This window comes from Canis lupus, chromosome 4 (genome assembly GCF_003254725.2).
Source record: "Canis lupus dingo isolate Sandy chromosome 4, ASM325472v2, whole genome shotgun sequence".
NCBI classification, from domain to species: domain Eukaryota; kingdom Metazoa; phylum Chordata; class Mammalia; order Carnivora; family Canidae; genus Canis; species Canis lupus.
Genome location: NC_064246.1, coordinates 7,819,289 through 7,837,968, shown reverse-complemented (window position 1 = coordinate 7,837,968; position 18,680 = coordinate 7,819,289). Strand labels below are relative to the sequence as shown.

Sequence of the window (18,680 nt, the reverse complement as noted above, 5' to 3'; positions counted from 1 at the left end):
TTTCAGTCATTTTTTAAAAAGATTTTATTTATTTATTCGTGAGAGACAACACAGAGAGAGAGAGAGAGAGAGAGAGAGAGAGAGAGGCAGAGGGATAAGCAGGCTCCATGCAGGGAGCCTGACGTGGGACTTGATCCCGGGTCTCCAGGATCACACCCTGGGCTGAAGGCAGCGCTAAACCGCTGAGCCACCCGGGCTGCCCCCATTTCAGCCATTTTTAAGTGTACAGATCAGAGACATAAAGTTCATCCACATTGTTGTGCCACCATCACCACCATCCGTCTTGAGAACTCTTGTCTTCTTCCCAAACTGAGACTCTGTCCTTAATAAACCTGAACTCCCCACTCCCCATCCTGCTCTCAGCCCCAGCCAACCACCATCCTACTTTCTGTCTCTCTGATTTTGACATCTGGAGACCTCATGTAAGTGGAATCACACACTATTTGTCCTTGTTTCACTGAGCATAATGTCCTCAGGGTTCATCCATGTCATGCCATGGGTCAGAATTTTCTTCCTTTGGAAGGCTGAGTAATATTACATTGTGAGGGTGGCCACATTTTGCTTGCCTATTCCTCCTGCGATGGACAGGCAGGAACTCATTTAATCCTCAAGGCAATTCTAGGAGGTAGAGCCATTTTTTATCGCTATCTATATGGAGATCAGCATGATTGTCATCTGTATTTATATTTGTGCTACGCCCAGGAGAGGTTGCAGACCCTAGCAGGTGGGTGCTGAGTCTGGGCGCAGAGCTGGCTGGTGCGAGTCCCAGCCTGGAACTAGCTCGCTGAGCTGCCCGAGTCTGAGCTGGCAAAGGGTTTTCAATTATGGTCTTTTAGCCTACATGTGATTTGAACGGAGAGCGATGTGTTAGTTATGATCTTGGGCAAATTTCTCAGAGAATGCGATGAACTAAAACACAGTATCACCCATCCTCACTCAGGTTATACCATCTGACATTCCTTATATCTGACTGTGACTTATAAAGATGTCAGTTTCATAGAACTCAATTTAATATGTTCCCCATAAAAGTATAGGCCTTTATTAACCGTTTATTAAGCCAAGGTAAACTGTCAGCTTACCTTGTTACCTGTTATCCCTTGCCCCTTTCCTCAAGGGGTTGCCTGCACACTGTGTTTTTAGTTCCTGTTCACTTTGGAGTGAATGGGATCTGACCTCTATGAACTGATTTCTGACCTGTTTTTTTTTTTTTCTAAGATTTTATTTACTTATTCATGAGACACACACACACACACACACACACACACAGATAGAGAGAGAGAGAGAGAGAGAAATAGAGAGAGAGAGAGAGAGAGAGAGGCAGAGACACAGGCAAGGGGAGAAGCAGGCTCCATACAGGGAGCCTGACATAGGACTCAATCCCAGATCTCCAGGATCATGCCCCGGGCCGAAGGCGGTGCTAAACCACTGAGCCACCTGGGCTGCCCTCTGACCTGATTTTTATCTGTCATCTGATTTCTATCCCTATCACTGCTACAGTCAGCAATAATGTTCTGTTAGATTTAAAGGGCATTTTCACTTCATATTCTGCTCTGTATCACTGCATGGTCTGGAACTTTGTATCAATCATATTCGTTCCCAAGACTCTCTCCCCTAGGCTTTCAGGACTTGCCCTTTCCTGGTCTTGCTACCTTGCTGGCCATTCTTCTCAACCTCTTGTGAGCATCTTTTCCTCACCCCGTCTTCTTGATATGGTTGTTACTCTGTCTTCTGTTGTAGCCTATCCTGTCTTCTCACTTTACATATTCTTATTCTGGGTGATCTCAAATACTTCCATGCTTCCAGCACCATTAACATACTAATTTGATATCCATAGCCTTGATCCCTCTTCAGAGTTCCAGTCTACCATTTGGCTTTTATTGAACATCTCCCTGACTTTTATTAAGTTTAGTATATCTTTATTCTATCCTAAAAAATTTACTATCTTTTGTCTTTGCCTTTACTAAATTTATCTTTAAATGATTAGATTTATTGGCCTTCTCCTCAACCAGCCCCCTCTCCTACAGCCCCAACCTCAGTGACTTATGTCATTTACCCAGTTACCCAGGTAGGAACTCTGAGACATACATGGCCCCTCCTTTTAACTTACTTCCAATTTCATTGTTCATCCTATTGTCTAACCTTATCTCATTCCCACTTACGTTGCTCACTCATATGTCACTCAGAATTAAATTCTTTCTTTCTTTCTTTCTTTCTTTCTTTCTTTCTTTCTTTCTTTCTTCTTCTTTCTTTTTTTTGGAGAGAGAACACGTGCCCATCTGAGTGTGTGTGTGTGTGTGTGTGTGGCAGGGGGCAGAGAGAAAAATCTTAAACAGCTTCCATGCTCAGTACAGAACCGAATGTGGGACTTGATCTCATGACCCTGAGATCATGACCTGAGCCGAAATCAAGAATCGGATGCCCAGCCAACTGAGCCACCCAGACGCCCCTCAGAGTTTCTAATCTGGATTATCACAGTGGTCTCCTTGCTGGTGTTTTTGATTCCAACATTATTCCCTCTCATTCACCCTCCACAGCACCACAAGTGGAAATATCATGTCATGCCCAATTGTCCTCAGCATCCATGCTGATTACTTAGCATGTCATCCAAAACTTTTCCAATCCAGCTCCTGCTCTGCTTCTCAGCAGCCCAGAATTTGACTAGCCCTTCACCAGCTGCAATCCACACTCACTGAAGTATTAGAAATCACCTACATGTTGTGAATGTCTCTGGATTCTATGATCTTGCACATGCCCCACTGTTAATTACCTCTTACTCTTTCTTTGAGATTCAGCTCAGCTACCATCCTTTTGAAGCCTTGTCCTGAAGTCACATCATCTCCCTCTTGAATTACTGGAGCACATTTAATTACCTCATCCCTGCCTTGGGTCTTAAACAAATAAATCTATTTCCTTGAATATTAGTCTACTCTTCAGACTGTGAGCTCCTTGAGAACAAGACTGGGTTGTATTTATCTTTTTTTAAAAAGATTATATTTATTTAATTATGAGAGAGAGAGAGGGAGAGAGAGACACAGGCAGAGGAAGAAGCAGGCTCCATGCAGGGAGCCTGACATGGGATTCGATCCCGGGTCTCCAGTATCACGCCCTGGGCTGAAGGCGGTGCTAAACCGCTGAGCCACCAGGGCTGCCCTGTATTTATCTTTTTATTCCTGAAGACTAGAACAGTGGCTGACCCCAAATAGGTATTCCATAAACATTCATTGAATGAATGAATATGATCATATGTGGATGTATCTATATACAGGTTCACAAAGATACATGTGAATATCTATGGAGAGAGAGAGAGAGAATCTTCACTCTAATGTGGTTCAGTTGCCCTAGATAAAATGCTCCTTCAGCCCTTTTTCCAACATTTCCAGCAAGAAGAACTTTTGTAGTATCTTGATAGAACCCTAGATTACAGGTCAACAGCCTCCCTTCTGGTCCCTTCTCTTCTTACCAGCTATATATGACTGGGCGTAATTTCCTCACTTCTTCACACTTCGCTACCTTCATCAGAAAATGAGAGGGTTGAATTGGATCACTATTTCCAAACTTCAGTTATTTATGTATAATTGTGGCTTTTCTTCACCAAATTCACCCATCCTATTATTAACACAGTAAGAAAATAATGACTCAGGGCGCCTGGGTGGCTCTGTTGGTTAAGTGTCTGCCTTAGGCTCAAGTCATGATCCCGGGGTCCTGGGATCGAGCCCTATATCGGGCTTTCTGCTCAGGAGGGGGTCTGCTTCTCATTCTTCTTCTGTCCCTCCCTCCTGCTTGTGATCTCTTTCTCACTCTGCTCTCTCTCAAATAAATAAATAAATAAATATCTTTAAAAAAAGAAAATAATGACTCAAAATCAACTTTTAGATTTTTCTAATGCATATTAACAGAATTATATAGTTATTAATAAGCTTTAGAAAGTTATCTTTCAATGCGCCAACTGCCCAGCTAGCCTGTGACGTGTCCTCAACAGAATTATTTGGACTCGGGTTTCCTCTAAACCTGGGACTGTGGCTGCAGTTCTCACAGGGGCCACCAGGGGTCATGGTGTGGGGCCGGAGCTCACACAGCCTGGAGGAGCCAGGACAGACCAGGGCAAAAAGTTTCTCACAGGCCAGGAGCTCTCTCTGAATCATGGAGGAAATAGGATACTTTCTGATGAACGATGCTTTTCCTGTAGAAATGAAATAGTTGTACCAACATGGGAAATTTTCAGTACTTATGAATAACACAAATAAGTGCTTTTTGAGATCCCTATTATTTGAGAATCTGATGATAACTATAGACTCCTTCCATTACCAAACCACGTATGTACAACCATGCAAATGATTGCACGCAGTTTCAAGAGACTTGCAGGTCTTCTGAGGCTTATCCATTCACTCTTGGGGGGGGGGCATCTTTTTTGGGAGGGTGTCTTTGCATCTCAGGTTAAGAAAATTTTGTTTAGAATAAGATTTAAGGAAATGTAAACACCCAAGTACAATCAGGTGCTGTACTTCATTTTTAGTTTTTATTGTCACTTTGTTCTTAATAATCTGCGTTCAACTTTTTAAAAACTACTGTTTAATTCTCTGAGACTCACTGCCTCTCAGCCTTTTGGCTGAGATCAAGTGTAGTTCTCTGAGTCTTGTGGTGTCACCCTGAACCGCACTCAGTTTCTTCAGGTCCTTTCTGCAGCCCAGAGAGTTTCAGCTGCTGCCTTCACGGGCTAACCAGGCTTTTCTAACGGCAGGTATCAGCCCTCGCATGGTGTGGCACCCTGGCCCGGTTGGTGGTCTTACCCTAGTGGATGGTCCTGCGCTGCTCAGTAAGATAACTGGTTCAGGGGTGTCTCTAGTTAGCGGAGGAACAAACACTCTGTGGTTTTACTATTCTCCAGTCTCTGTTGTGCTCTGTTGAATACATCGTCCTATTTTTTTTTTTTAATATCTTGGGCAGATAAGACAAATGTTTGGGCCATTTTCAGTTACCAATGTTCATCCAGCCCCGTCTAGTTTGAAACTTTCATTATATATCTGTTTCAAGTCTCTCCCTGTCCATTGTCTGTAACCCTCTTCTTGCTGGTCATTGCTGCTTCCCTGGCTAACAGGCTGGGACATCTCGTGCATATAGGCATGCTCATTGCCTTATGGCACTCATGTGTGGGTTCTCTAGACAATACCACAGGCCTTCCCCACTGCCCAGATCCTGATGTGAATTGCAACCACCCCTTTTTAGATATTACTTAGCCTCTTTCTGTAGGTCCCCTTGTCCAATGGGCACACTTTTTGGGAAGGTAACTTTTGCAATGTCTATTTGATTCATGGGAAGTTCACATGTCTTTGTCATACTGAATGGTCAGCACTCAGGCTGCCTTGTTATAGACCCCCTCTGCCTTGCCATGGCTCTCCAGTTTCTTTGTCCCCGTTGAAGGGCCAGTGATACATCAGAAAGTCTGTTGTGTAAGTATATGTTGCAACAGACACTTGATGCCCCCTGTGTCCCAGTCCCTTGGCCTCCCTCCTATTTTCACTCCAGCTGCGGGAAGTTTTGTCCACTTCAGGCACCCAACAGGGATATGTGCCATGGGGCTTTCTGTGAAGCTTGTGAGGACAGGGAGTGGGTAATGTCCCCAAGGGTGTGGGAGTTGGTAGATAAATGTGCCAGCCTACCCAGTCTCTATGGGGATAGTTCTGAGGTATGTTCCACATACCTCAGATGTGGAGGTACCTCAGATGTGGAGGTTTTTTTCCAGATATGATTCCTGGTGGGATTAAGCCCTAGTTGCCCCTATGGTGCTCAGCTCAATAATGTGCCTTTACTGACTTTTCCTGCATCTCGCTCCCTCACTCTTAGTTTCTTGGGACTCACTTCTCCAGAAAATAGCCCAAACTCAGATCCTTGTCTCAGACTTTGTATTAAGACAACCCAAATTTAGAAAGACATTCATGTAGGAGAATCACATGTCAATCTTCCTGCTTGCAGGACACTTCCAATCTTTATGAGCGGGTCCACTGGATTTTTTTGTTTCTGTTTAGTTTGAGTGGGAGCGTTTATTCCCTCTTTGCCCCCATGTGAGACTGGGGAAAGGAGAAGAAGAAGCATCTTTCATGAAAACTCTATTTCCTACATGGCCAACGCGTGTGTGTGTTGAGTGCTAGTTGATTGTGGTAGCGTTGCTTGTGTAGCCCCCAGGGTAGGGCACCCTACTCTACTGTTAGAATTTAGAATGTAGAGCGTTTGGGCCTGTGTTCTTCAGCTTTAGCTTCTTATTCTGGAACAACTGGAAAATCACATTTCAATATCCTGCTATAGCAATGATCAGAAGGGAACAGAGGGGCAAATATTCCTGCTATATCTTTTTTTTTAAAGATGTTATTTATTTATTCATGAGAGGCACAGAGAGAGAGAGAGAGAGAGACAGAGACAGAGACAGAGACAGAGACATAGGCAGAGAGAGGAGAAGCAGGCTCCCTGCAGGGAACCTGATGTGGGACTCAATCCTGGGACTCCGGGATCACGCCCTGAGCTGAAGGCAGATGCTCAACCACTGAGCCACCCAGGTGTCCCTCTTCCTGCTATATCTTTCCTTCAATCAAAAGAATTATTTTTTTCTTTCTCCTAAGAGAGAAGTTTGGCCAACTATCACACATATGACTGATAATTTTCTCATTAATATTATGCATTTCTCTGACTATATATCCCATGTATTTTCCCACCAGACCTTCACCAATATGTACTTTAAAATCGGTCATACTCACAACTTAAATTCCGTGTGTGTGTGTCTGTGTGTGTGTGTGTGTGTGTGTGTGTGTGTAGGGCATCATGCAAAATATCCTTTATCAAAGACTGTTTCCCAGTGGATAACTTAAAGCACAAGTAGACAAAATATAACAAAGTTTAAAAACAAAGATAGACAATGGTTTTCCAATGGGGCTTATCAAGGCAGAGCTCTGGTTTGCCTGTCCAAATATTTCCTGCTCACATACTTCCTTTCAGGTGGGAACAGGGGAGATAAATGTTTGTAGTTGGTGATGCTTCTGGACTGAGTCATTTTTCCTCTGACCAGGTCTTCCTCTGTTCCCTTTGAAACATGTGATTCTTTATTGTCATGTCAGGACCTTCCCACCATGGTATTTAGGGAAGAGACAACCAGCTCTAAGTTCACAGCTGGGAATGGAGATACTTTGTTAAGCTGAGAAAGTAACTATTATAGACACATTTTACAGAGGTATAACACAAGATGCCTATGTTATGGTAAGATGTAACAATGGTTATTCTTACCAGAACACACCAGGGTATGTTTCTGAACCTGAATTGAGACTCAAGGTCAGGAGTCAGATGTCACTAGGATGGCGTGTGTTGCACTCCCAGGAAACCCACTACTGAGCCTTTGTCATCAACTTGAGATAGGAACAGAAGAGAAGAATAGATGGGATGAGCCACAGAATACTCCTCAGAAGTTGTTTTAGAATTAGTGGGTTATAAATATCATCTTCCAGATAAAGGTCTCTCATGCCATCCTCTTTGCTCAAATTCAACTGAAGTCTGTCCTAAAGCCATTGTGTTGAGCATAGCTGTTATAAACCCAAACAAATATTCATGTGCCCCTCTTTGCAGGACAGTCATTTCTGAGTGGGGTAAGACTGTATAAAACAATGTTGCTAGATTTCCTAAGGAATATGACTTTTACTCCATTCTCTTTACTCTTCAGACCCAAATCATAGATATATATATAGGCAGAACTGTACAGTTATCTGAATTATGCCAGGCATTTTTACAGCATTTGTACTATCATAGTGGCCTTACTAATTTATGACACTTTGTTGGATGAAGAGCTATTTCCAGACCTAAACCATACTTCAGTGATTCAATGACTGGCCCAAACCACTTCTTTCTCACCATCTTCCCAAAAAGGGAGGGATGGAAGCACAGAAGTCATATGACATAAATTTGTTTGAATGGTCATCCATGGGGAGCAGCAATGAGTAAAGGTGTTCAGAAGGGCTGTACTTGGCTCTTGTTGCCCAAAATAGTCATCTGAACTCAAGTTTTCCAAACTGTAATAATGAAAGCATTGGCCTTGGTAAATGTTGTTTTTTTTTTTCCTTGACTAAAATTCTTTGATTCCAGAAGTGGCACAAAATAGCACTTTTTCTGGCATTGTGAAGACTGGTATTCCTGTCTGAGAAAGGGATCTTCTGTGTTATACGTACAGCTGTCTAAACCATGGGCACTTCCATGAGCCATTCTGATACGGAATGTCCTAGCAGGTGTATTGTCCGGCCTCTCCTCTGCCCTATAGCATTCTCACTCCCCATGTTTCTGAAGGCAACCCTTAGAGCAAAAGGAGGGTGCTGGAGGCTCTAGGGATTCAGGGTGCTGCTAGGGAGGAGGTGGTGATGTAGGTTCATCTCAGGCACACACCCATTAACCACCTGGCTCTGGAAATGTTGATTCCCAGAGGGCATTTCATTCTTTTCTCATTATTACTGAACTACACATGCACAAAAGTCACGTGGTATATGGGGGTCATTGGGATGAGATATGCTCTCACTGGTTTCAGTGATATAGGATCTTATTTAACAAATTGGGTTTTTCCTTTAAATGGTTAGTGGAAAAGACAAAGGAGAAAGGCCAAAGGATATTTCCAGCACTGAGCAGCCCCAATGGGGGCCTGTAAGAAACTGGGAGGTGGAGAGCAGGATCTTAGAGACCCCGAGTCCCTGCTGGCACCCAGGCCTGTTCTAACATTCCAACCCTCGTGTTGTTAATTCTGGCCCCTGAGGGATTTGCTCATCTTACATACTGATTAGTTTATAGCAGCAATGCTAATTTGTACTGACATTAGGGATTACACATGGAGAATTATTAAATATAAAGGGAGCAACATGATAGAAGGAAGAGGGAGTATGGCTCAGAGGACTGAACATCTCAATGATGGAAACCTGTCCCCCGCTTCATTACGGAGCTACAGTGTGTCCTGGGGCTGCCACACAGCCATCTGTGGATGACTTTCTACACCTGGAGTCAAAGTGTATGAGACAGAGAGAGGAGTTTTGGTTAATCACAGGGGCTTTTCTTATGGATTAAGTAATGAATGTGATTAACAATAATATGGAGAATTCCCAGTTCTGCACCTGTAGCTCCTCTGTAGCTAATTTTCAATTCTATGTTGATTTCCTTCAGTAACTCCCAACCTGACCCAGATGGTATCTATTTAGGAAATTCAGGAAACTCTTAGTATTTGCATAAGCAGAGCAAATGGAGAAATAAATTAGTGCAAAGAAATGATCCAAATGCAACAGAAAGCTGAATGTAAACGACTTCTGGATTTTCTAGGCCGTGGGCTCATTAAATCATTCAGCACATATTTGCTAAGCCCCTACTCAGTGTGAGCACTGGGAACCACACGAAGTGAAGCTGGGTCTCTCCCTTCCTTAGGCTCTCATTCCGGAGAGAGTGGCTATGATGGCCAAGACCCTGGAGCCCAGGGATAGGAAGCATGTCCCATTCCCACAGATGGCAATAGCTGATGATGGTTTTGTTCTAGAGACTTCCTCTTCTGATCCATGTGAAGATCCTCAGAAACATTTTCTTTTTCATCTTCATTACCCTGGAGAGGACACTGTCCACTGGACATGCACACAGATCTCATGTTCCCTGCAAGTATGGGGACTTGAGGGACAGCAAACAGGCATCTCCCTGAGGTTAGAGGGGCTCTGCCTCCTTCCTCACACCTGATGCAAGGGTGGGGCCTGCACAGAGCAGGGGCACAGTGCTCATTTGGTGAATGAACTGATGGTGACCCCCATAATCAGCCACACAGGGAAGGCATCATTGTTTTCATCACCATCCTCATTTTATTTTATTTTTTTTTTTTTTTTTTTTTTAAATTTTTATTTATTTATGATAGTCACACACACACACACAGAGAGAGAGAGAGAGAGAGAGAGGGAGGCAGAGACACAGGCAGAGGGAGAAGCAGGCTCCATGCACCGGGAGCCCGATGTGGGATTCGATCCCGGGTCTCCAGGATCGCGCCCTGGGCCAAAGGCGGGCGCCATACCGCTGCGCCACCCAGGGATCCCCACCATCCTCATTTTAAAAACGAGGAAGGTAAGGTTCAGAGAGCTTTGATAAATCCAAGGACACGTAGCAAGAAAAAGGTAGGACTAGTACTCAAACCCTGGTCACCTCCCTCCCTGTCATTCTCAGCTGGCCCTGCTCAATAGCAAGGGGACTTAATCTGTGGGTGTGGGTGGCACAGGCCTAGAAACTAGGAGGAAACGGAGCTGATAATCTTGCCAAGAGCCCAAATGGCACACTGTCCAGGAAAGGCCAGAAAGTGGGGATCAGTAGGATGCATCCCTGACCCCTCGATTCTTCTGCTGGTTCTCCTGGTGGCCAAGAGCAAGTCACTGAATCTCCTCTGCCACTGCTTCCTCAGTGACAAAACTGTGATAATAATATGTTCCTCCTTGGTCTGTAGTGAGAAGTGAGTGTGCTAAAAGTGATGTGTCCAGTGTACAGAAAATTCTCCGTTCGTACTAGTTTATTATCATCAGATTAAGCATTTTTTTTACAATTATTACTGTGATTTGCCTTTACACACATGAATCAGAGTAACAGGTCCTAAAATAAATTTCTAAATTGCAAGGTCTGTTACAATAAGTAAGTGGTTTTGAGATTATTCAGAGAACCCGAATCTGTGTCAGGCCCACAAATACCAGCAAGGTTCCCTTTTCTGTAGCTGCTGCTTCCGAACTTAGAAGAGCTGAGGTGACATATTTTCTACCATTGTTTCTAAAAATAGTAGTGCTGCTTCATTGCGGTGCTTGGTGGGCTCACTCATTTGTAAATGCCACGTTAAGATTTAGGAAGTGGGAGACTCACTCTTACCTTGGAACTCCTATAATAATTGGTTTGAACCTTGGGTTGAGCATTTGTCTATTACCTTGTATTTTCCTTTTGGTGTGTTTGCCTTCCCTGCTCTTGTGCAGGAACCAAGTCTTGTTTACTGCTGGGTCCCTAGCACCAGGGACGAACCACAGCACAGGATGGGTGGGCTTAATAGTGTTTTCTTTTTCTAAATGAATGAATGAAATGGGCTGGAAGTGAAAGGAGATGAACAGCACAGATGTTAGGATGAGTTACTCATTTCCTTCCTCCCTCCCTTCCTTCCTTCCTTCCTTCCTTCCTTCCTTCCTTCCTTCCTTCCTTCCTTCCTTCCTTCCTTCCTTCCTTCCTTCCTTCCTCTTACAGCTGATGCAATATGCTACATTAGTTTCAGGTGTATGATTTAGTGATTTGACAAGTTTATACATTATGCTAAGTTTACCACAAGTGTAGCTACCATCCATCCTATTACATGGCAATTACGATATCATTGACTGTGTTCTTTGTGCTGTCTTGTATCCTGTGACTTACTTATCCTGTAACTAGAGGCCTGTACCTCCCTCTCTCCTTTACCCATTTAGCCCAACATCCCACCCCCACCCCTCTGGCAACCATCAGTTCATTCTCTGTATTTATAGGTCTGATTCTGCTTTTTGTTTGTTTATTCATTGGATATTTACCCAGAAAAAAGGAGAACACTAACCTGAAAAGATGTATGTACCTCTATGTTTATTGCAGTATTATTTACAATAGCCAAGCAGCCTAAATGTCCATAAACACACAAATGGTTAAGAAAAATGTGGTGTACACACACACACAGGAATATTAGGCAGCCATCAAAAAGAATGACATTGTGTCATTTGTGACTGTGGATGGACATAGAGGGTATTATGCTAAGTGAAATAAGTTATACTGAGAAAGACAAATACCATATAAATCCATTCATAAATGGAATCTAAAAAAATGAGTTGCTCATTTTCTTTTCTGAGAAACATGGAGGGAGTGAGGCTCTATATGATTGTACAAATAAGAACGGGAAGCTTCATGTTCCTGCTTGATGAGCCCTGAAGTCAGTACATGTGGCAGCCAAGTTCCAGCTATCTGGAAGGAGATTCCAGGGGAGGAAGGGACAGGTGTCCTTTATGCCTCAGACTATCAGAAGCTATAGACACCTACTTTGCCCTTGATCTTTTACATATGAAATGTGATTTATTTCAAACAGACATGTCTATTTTGTCCAAGGGCTATGACAATTGGCTATGTGAAACTATTTAAGTCAATAGTATGGCTACTTAATGTATATGGTAGAAAGCATTTCCACTATAGTATTAGAAATAACATATGCTCATTATAGAAAACTTAGAAAATAAAAAATTGGCCAAAAGAAATAATTCTATGACCCAGAGGTGAGAGCTGATAACATTTTGGTGGATGTTTTCCTATATTTTGTATACATTTTTTTACAATAGTTGTTTTGTATTCTACATATTATCATAATAGCTGACTGAAAAAAATAGCAATAGATAGAGATCATTTTCCAGTGGTTACATCTTCTTTGGTGACCTAATTTTAGTGGCTGCATAACCCTTCTTTGTGTAGCTGTGCCATGGCTTACTGCTTTGCTCCTCATTTGGGGACACAATTGTGTGTTTTCAGTTTGGGGCTACTAAAAAATGTGTTATTTTTATAGCTAACCTTTGTGCACATCTGTAATTATTTACATATGATGAATTCTTAGAAGTGGGAATATAGGATCCGAAGTTATGTTGTATTTTATGCTAAATTCCTTTTCCCTTCTCTCACCAAGCAATGATGGTCCCTGAAAACATTTGCCACTTAAGTGAAAAGTGATATTTTGTGGTGTTTGGATTTGCATTGAAAAGTGTTTTTGATGGTAAACATTTTCCTTAACTCTTTGTAATTCCTTTGGTTGGATTTTAATTTATTTTTTATTTTTTTAAAAGGATTTTATTTATTTATTCATGACAGACACAGAGAGAGAGAGAGAGAGAAACAGAGAGAGAGACAGGCTCCATGCAGGGAGCCCGACGTGGGACTCAATCCTGGCTCTCTGGGATCACACCCTGGGCCAAAGGTGGCGCTAAACCACTGGGCCACCGGGGCCGCCCCTTTGGTTGGATTTTTAAAAAGACTTATTCATTCATGTTAGAGAGAGAGAAAGAGAGAGAGAGAGACAGAGAGAGAGAAGGAGCATGAGCAGGGGGAGGGAGAGGGAGAATCCTTGAGCAGATTCCCTGCCAAGCAGGGAGCCTGATGTGGGGCTTGATCCCAGGACCCAGAGATCATGACTTGAGCTGAAACCAGGAGTCGGCCACTGGCCACTTAACCGACTTAGCCACCTATGCACACCTGTTTGAATTTCTGATAGATGTGTTCGTCTTTATCTTCTTGGTTCGATAGGACTCTTGAAATTAGAAATATTTTTCCTTTTTATGGTACATGGCCAGTATTATTTTTCCCAACTTGTCATTCGCTTTTTTAGTTGGTGATGTTTTCCTAAACTTAGTTTCCCTGAATGGTTGACATAGGTTTGACATAAATTTTTGCTTGGGGTATATATTTTTTTTCTGTCCAACTGCATCGAGTTAGAAATTGAATACTTTAAGGATGAATTTGTCATCCGTTAAGGGTAAATGTCTTCAAGACCCCTGCAAAGCCTCAATCAAGCCTGTGCTGCATTTCCCCCAGCACTGCTTTGACCAAATGTGCCAGCTCCTGACAGAGCCAGATTTTAAGTGGTTTTTGACAGTCTTTTAGCAAGCCTTTTCTAAGAAGCTCTGACCCCAAGCATCTGTGGATCAGTCACAGCTCTTTTTAATCTCTGCAGCCACGACCGGCCCCTGGCATTTGGCTCTGTCTGAATAATCAAGCCAGCACTGTCCAATAAAATACAATGCAAACCATAGACATGATTTCAGATTATCCAGTAGCCACACTAAATAGATGCAAGAAGAAACAGGTGAAGTTAATTTTACAATATATTTAATGCAACCCAGTTCATCGAAAATATGATCATTCCAATATGTGATAAACACAAAAATTATAGAAATATTTTGCACTCTTTGTTTTCATTCGAAGTCTTTAAAATCTGGTGTGCATTGGACAGTGTCAGCACGTAGATAGTATATGTGATTAGGGGCCATAGGACGGGACAGGGCAGGCCTAAAAATAGCAGTTTGGCTTTGGGTAAAAGCAAAATCCCCAACAGAATGTAATTAAAACAGAAACTTACTTTAGGGACCTAGTTCCTCTGACCCGCCAAAGATGAGAACAGCTGGCGGCCACTTTGTGAAATTTCTTTCTCTGGACAGTTTTGTAGCTCCAAGGATTTCAGTTTCTTCACATCTGTATTAACATGCATATTGTACTTTAAGGGCCTGCAGTGATGACCCCCATACCACCCCCAGGATGGAGCCGAAGCTGTGGGAGCCCACTGCTCAGGACACCCTGCGTGTGTCCATCACCAGACGAGACTGGCTTCTTCAGGAGAAGCGGCAGCTGCAGGTGAGCAGGGGAAGGATGCTCAGAGAAATGAGAGCTTTGGCCAGCCACCCGTGAAGTCCAAAAGAGAGAGATGGGTGGAGTTGGCTGGAGGGCTGGTAGGAATCTCATTCCACAAAGAGGGGTTGAAAGCTCAGCGGTGTTTGTGCCCATTTTCAATATTCCTCATTACTTTTTGAATATGCTTTCCTTGTCTGCCAGGCCAATTTGTCACCTCTGATCATTTTGATCTTTATGAGGTTCTTTTGAAAGGCAGGAAGAAATGTGTTCTGTGAAAATCCTTCATGGAAAATTGTATTGAGTTGAAGTGTGAGGAGCAGTTGTCAGGGGGCAGAGTTGTAAGTGTGGGCTGGGCAAGGCTAGCGTGTCTGGGAAAAACCAGTAGATATCACATGAAAGTTCCAGATTGGCCCAGAGTGGTGGCCAGGAACCACTCAGGGGCCAGAAGTCTAGATGCAGCACAGAGTTAAGGCAGGAGGCTATCAGGTGCTCTGGAAGTGGACTCCCCCTGCCTGAGGCAGGGACCCTTGAAGTTGGGTCCATACCACCTGGAACCTACGGTCTCGAGACAGGAATGGAGGGTAACAGGGAGCATCTATGGAAGACAACGTGACTTCCAGGAAGAGTATGGGTCTTGAACACCTGAGTGCAAATCTTGGTTTAGGTTCTAAACAATGGAGTGAGTTTAGACTGTTTTATGGGCTTGGATGAGTTCTTGGACTGCCCTCCCATCCCTACCCCCTGGTTCAGAGTATTCTTATTACCTGAGCTTGCCCATCCAAGTCCCCATAACAGCAAGGTGGCAAAAGCCATCACAACTTGAAAATATTCTCCAGTAAACTGAATACGTCTATATTCAGTGAGTATCGTCCTAAAAGTTTGTGTTGTGATGTATGGGGTTCAGGAGCGAAGGGTCAAGAAAGAAATCTTGAGATGTCTTTGGTGCAAAAAGGTGGTTTTATTAAAGCATGGAGACAGGACCCATGGGCAGAAAGAGCCTCATTGGGTTTGAGGAGTGACTGATTATATGCTTTTAAGTTGGAAGGGGTTTGGGGAGAGTGTAAGTCTAAGAAATTTGGAAGCAAGGTTTCTAGGACCTGGAGGAGTCATTTACTGCTAGTAAATTCTTAGTCATGAAACCTTTCAGATGTATATCAGTGGGCCATATGTTTGGAGGATGATTAATAACATATATCTTTGTTGGGGGGTAGAGGTAAAGGAAGTTTCTGAAGGGATTTTTATATGTTAAAGAAGACTTACAGAATCCTGGAAGTCAAGCTAATGTCAGGCTGGGGTTGCTTTTTGCCTCTAGCAAAGTATTCACGTTGAGGCAGTTGAGTTCCTGGAGGAAGGTCACCCTGCTTGTCTCAAGTACTTGTCAGTGGACTGCAAAGGAAATTTGATTATTTTTCTTATATGTCTTTTGCTTTTGTTCTCCACATCACTTTGGGTAGCTGAAAATGTGAAATCTGGCTTTTGGTTTTGAACAATATTTAATATTTACAATATTAACAATATTTGAAAAATATTAACAATATTTTTCAGTAGCCTGCATAATTCCTTATGATGTCAGAATGTACAGAAAATAGTTTTAGACTGGGATACTTAGTGTTTGAGGAGAATGTTCTCAGCAGAACTCTGGGGGAACGTGAATATTCATTTATTCAGCAGGTGTTTGAATGCCTCTTATATTCCAGATACTGTTTGAAATGCTTAGGATTTCTGTGAAGTTGATGTTCTAGTAGAGGTGGGCATGGGGAGATAGATAAGAAATGGCAAACATAATTAATTCTCAAGTTACGTCCTTACTATGTTGTAGGATGGTAAGAGCTATAATGCATAAGCTAAGATCAACCCATTGTGCAGTGAGATGGAAGCCAAGGGAGCAGCCACATGAAGGCCTGCAGTGGGGATGTGCCTCACATGTTCAGAGGGCAGCCAGCAGGCCAGGGTAGGGGAGAATAGTAGAGGACAAAGTCAGGGAGAAACGTCTTGGAGGACCTTGCACACCTTTATAAGCACTCGGGCTTCTGTCTGACTGCAGTGTGGCCATTGGAAGGTTTTAAGCAAAGCAGCAACATAATCTGACCACGTTTTAAAGAATCACTTTGACTTCTGTGTTAAGAATTGGGTGCTGGACCACTGTGGAAAAGCACTGTGGGTCTTCACAACGTTAAAAATAGAATCATCATGCAATCAAGCAATTCCACTTCTGGCTATATATTCAAAAGAATTGAAATAAGGACCTCAAAGTGATGTTCAAAACAACATTTTTCACAACAGCCAAAAGTGGAAGCAACCCAAGTGTCCATCTACAGATGAATGGATAAGCCACATGTACTCCATCCACACAATGGAGTGCTATACAAACTTAAGAAGGAAGGAAATTCTGACACATGGTGCAACTTGGAAGAACCTTAAGGACATTATACTGAGTGAAATAAGCCGGTCACAAAGAAGGCAAATACTATGCTTCCACTTATATGAAGTTCCTAGGGATTCATAGAGACAGAAAGTAGAATGGCAGTTGCCAGGGGTTGGGGGAAGGATGGGGTAAATGGGGATCTGGAGTTTTGGTTTATAAGATGAAGAGGTCTTGGACGGGTGGTGCCAATGGTTGCACAGCAATATGAATGTACTTAATGCCATGGGACTGGCATTAAAAATGGTTAAGATGGTGAATTTCATGTTACATGCATTTTCCACAGTTACAAGGAAAGAAAACAATAGGATACGGGCAGAGGTGGAGGATGGGAGGTTAGTTGGGAAACAATGCCAATGATATTGTAACGATGGACCAATGGGAGACATATTATCTTCTTGGAGCATCTCAGGGGTGGATCTTCAGTCCCAACCAACTAAGTCTCTACCCTCAGCTCAAACTGGAAATGGGGTCAGGAGGTAGAAGTTTTAGGTGATCTGTACTTGGATTTGAGCGACCACAGATAAGAGATGGGGAGACACCCAGGATCAGAGCTCTGCTCTTATTAGCCAGAAACCAACGCATGGGACATGGGAGTGTGGTGATTGAAAGAGTCTCATTTTAAATTCAGAGTGCTAAGGCAGTGAGATGCTTATCTGCTCTAGCATCGTGCACACAATGGGCATTCACTCAATAACCTACTGTTTGTTTTATCCTTTGACCTCAAGATTGGATGATACTCTATAGATTCTTTGGATTTTGGTCTGCTATATTAGTGGAATTGAATTTATTTAATATTTTTATGAACTTTAGACTGTATAACACTATCTGCAGCATCCCATTGCTCCTTCAATCTTTTAGACTTAGCAAACTGTGATTTTTTAAATCTTTCTCTACATACTACATTTTCATGTTTGGGGACAGACCAACCAAGGATTGTTCCCTTTTCTTTTTCGGTCTGTGACCTGTGTTACCTGCTTAGTTCATACCTCAAACATACGACGTTTGCGACTCTATATTGTAGGTCTTCCGGCTCAAATGGAGTAAGTTATTAATATATTTGCTTGGTTCTTCCAAGTCAAATTCCTGGCTCACCCCCCATAATTATTGAATACTTGGGAGGGAATATCTTTCCTTACGCCAACTAATCAGAAATATAAAATTGGCGTGATTTTTCTACTTCAACAAACCTCCAAAAATCTGCCTGCCTTAGAAGGGGCTCTTGTACATATGGCCGACTCTCATTTAAAGGACTCTATCAGCAGAGCAGTTTGCCATGAGCAGGGTTAATTTATAAAATCTGGTTTCTCCATTCTCTACAGAAAGAAATCGAAGCTCTCCAAGCAAGAATGTCTGTGCTGGAAGCAAAAGATCAGCAGCTGAGAAGGGAAATAGAAGAGCAGGAGCAGCTTCTCCCATGGCAGGGCTATGACCTGACCACCCTAGTGGGCAGGCTGTCTCTGGGCGAGCTGCAGGAAGTCCGCAAGGCCTTGCATGACACCCTGGCCTTTGCCAACCAGATTCCCATCTGTGCAGAACCACCTGAAACCATAAGGAGGTATTGATTTCCTAATTGATTTGGAATCCCTCAACTCATTGACCAGTTTACAGGACTGATGTTACCTGCTGTCCCTCATACACAAATATTTTTCCAAGAAGGGCTCTAGTTTTTCAATAGAAGTGCTATTGTTATTTTGAGCAGGGAAAATTATTCATTGTATGGGGCAGTTCTGAATATTTGGAGACATTTTATATTCTGGCCACCCAATCTACCAAACGCCAGTATTCTTCTCCATTCTACTACGCACCCTCCCCATTTCCAGAGACCCCAAGGGCACCTTCTTTCTCTTTG

General features: G+C 42.9%; 1 protein-coding gene across 7 annotated transcripts in view; it reads left to right on the top strand.

Annotated features, from left to right (window-relative positions):
- The window catches only part of DISC1 (DISC1 scaffold protein), a 351,152-nt gene that overhangs the window by 101,344 nt on the left and 231,128 nt on the right, over positions 1-18,680 (top strand). For all 7 annotated transcript variants that reach the window (XR_007410095.1, XR_007410097.1, XR_007410096.1 and 4 more), the window contains exons 5-6: positions 14,280-14,409; positions 18,151-18,386. Coding sequence is in view for 4 of the 7 variants with exons in the window: in XM_049108923.1 (XP_048964880.1) it covers positions 14,280-14,409; positions 18,151-18,386 (366 nt within the window). In the remaining 3 variants the exon portion in view is untranslated. The remainder of the gene's footprint in view (positions 1-14,279; positions 14,410-18,150; positions 18,387-18,680) is intronic.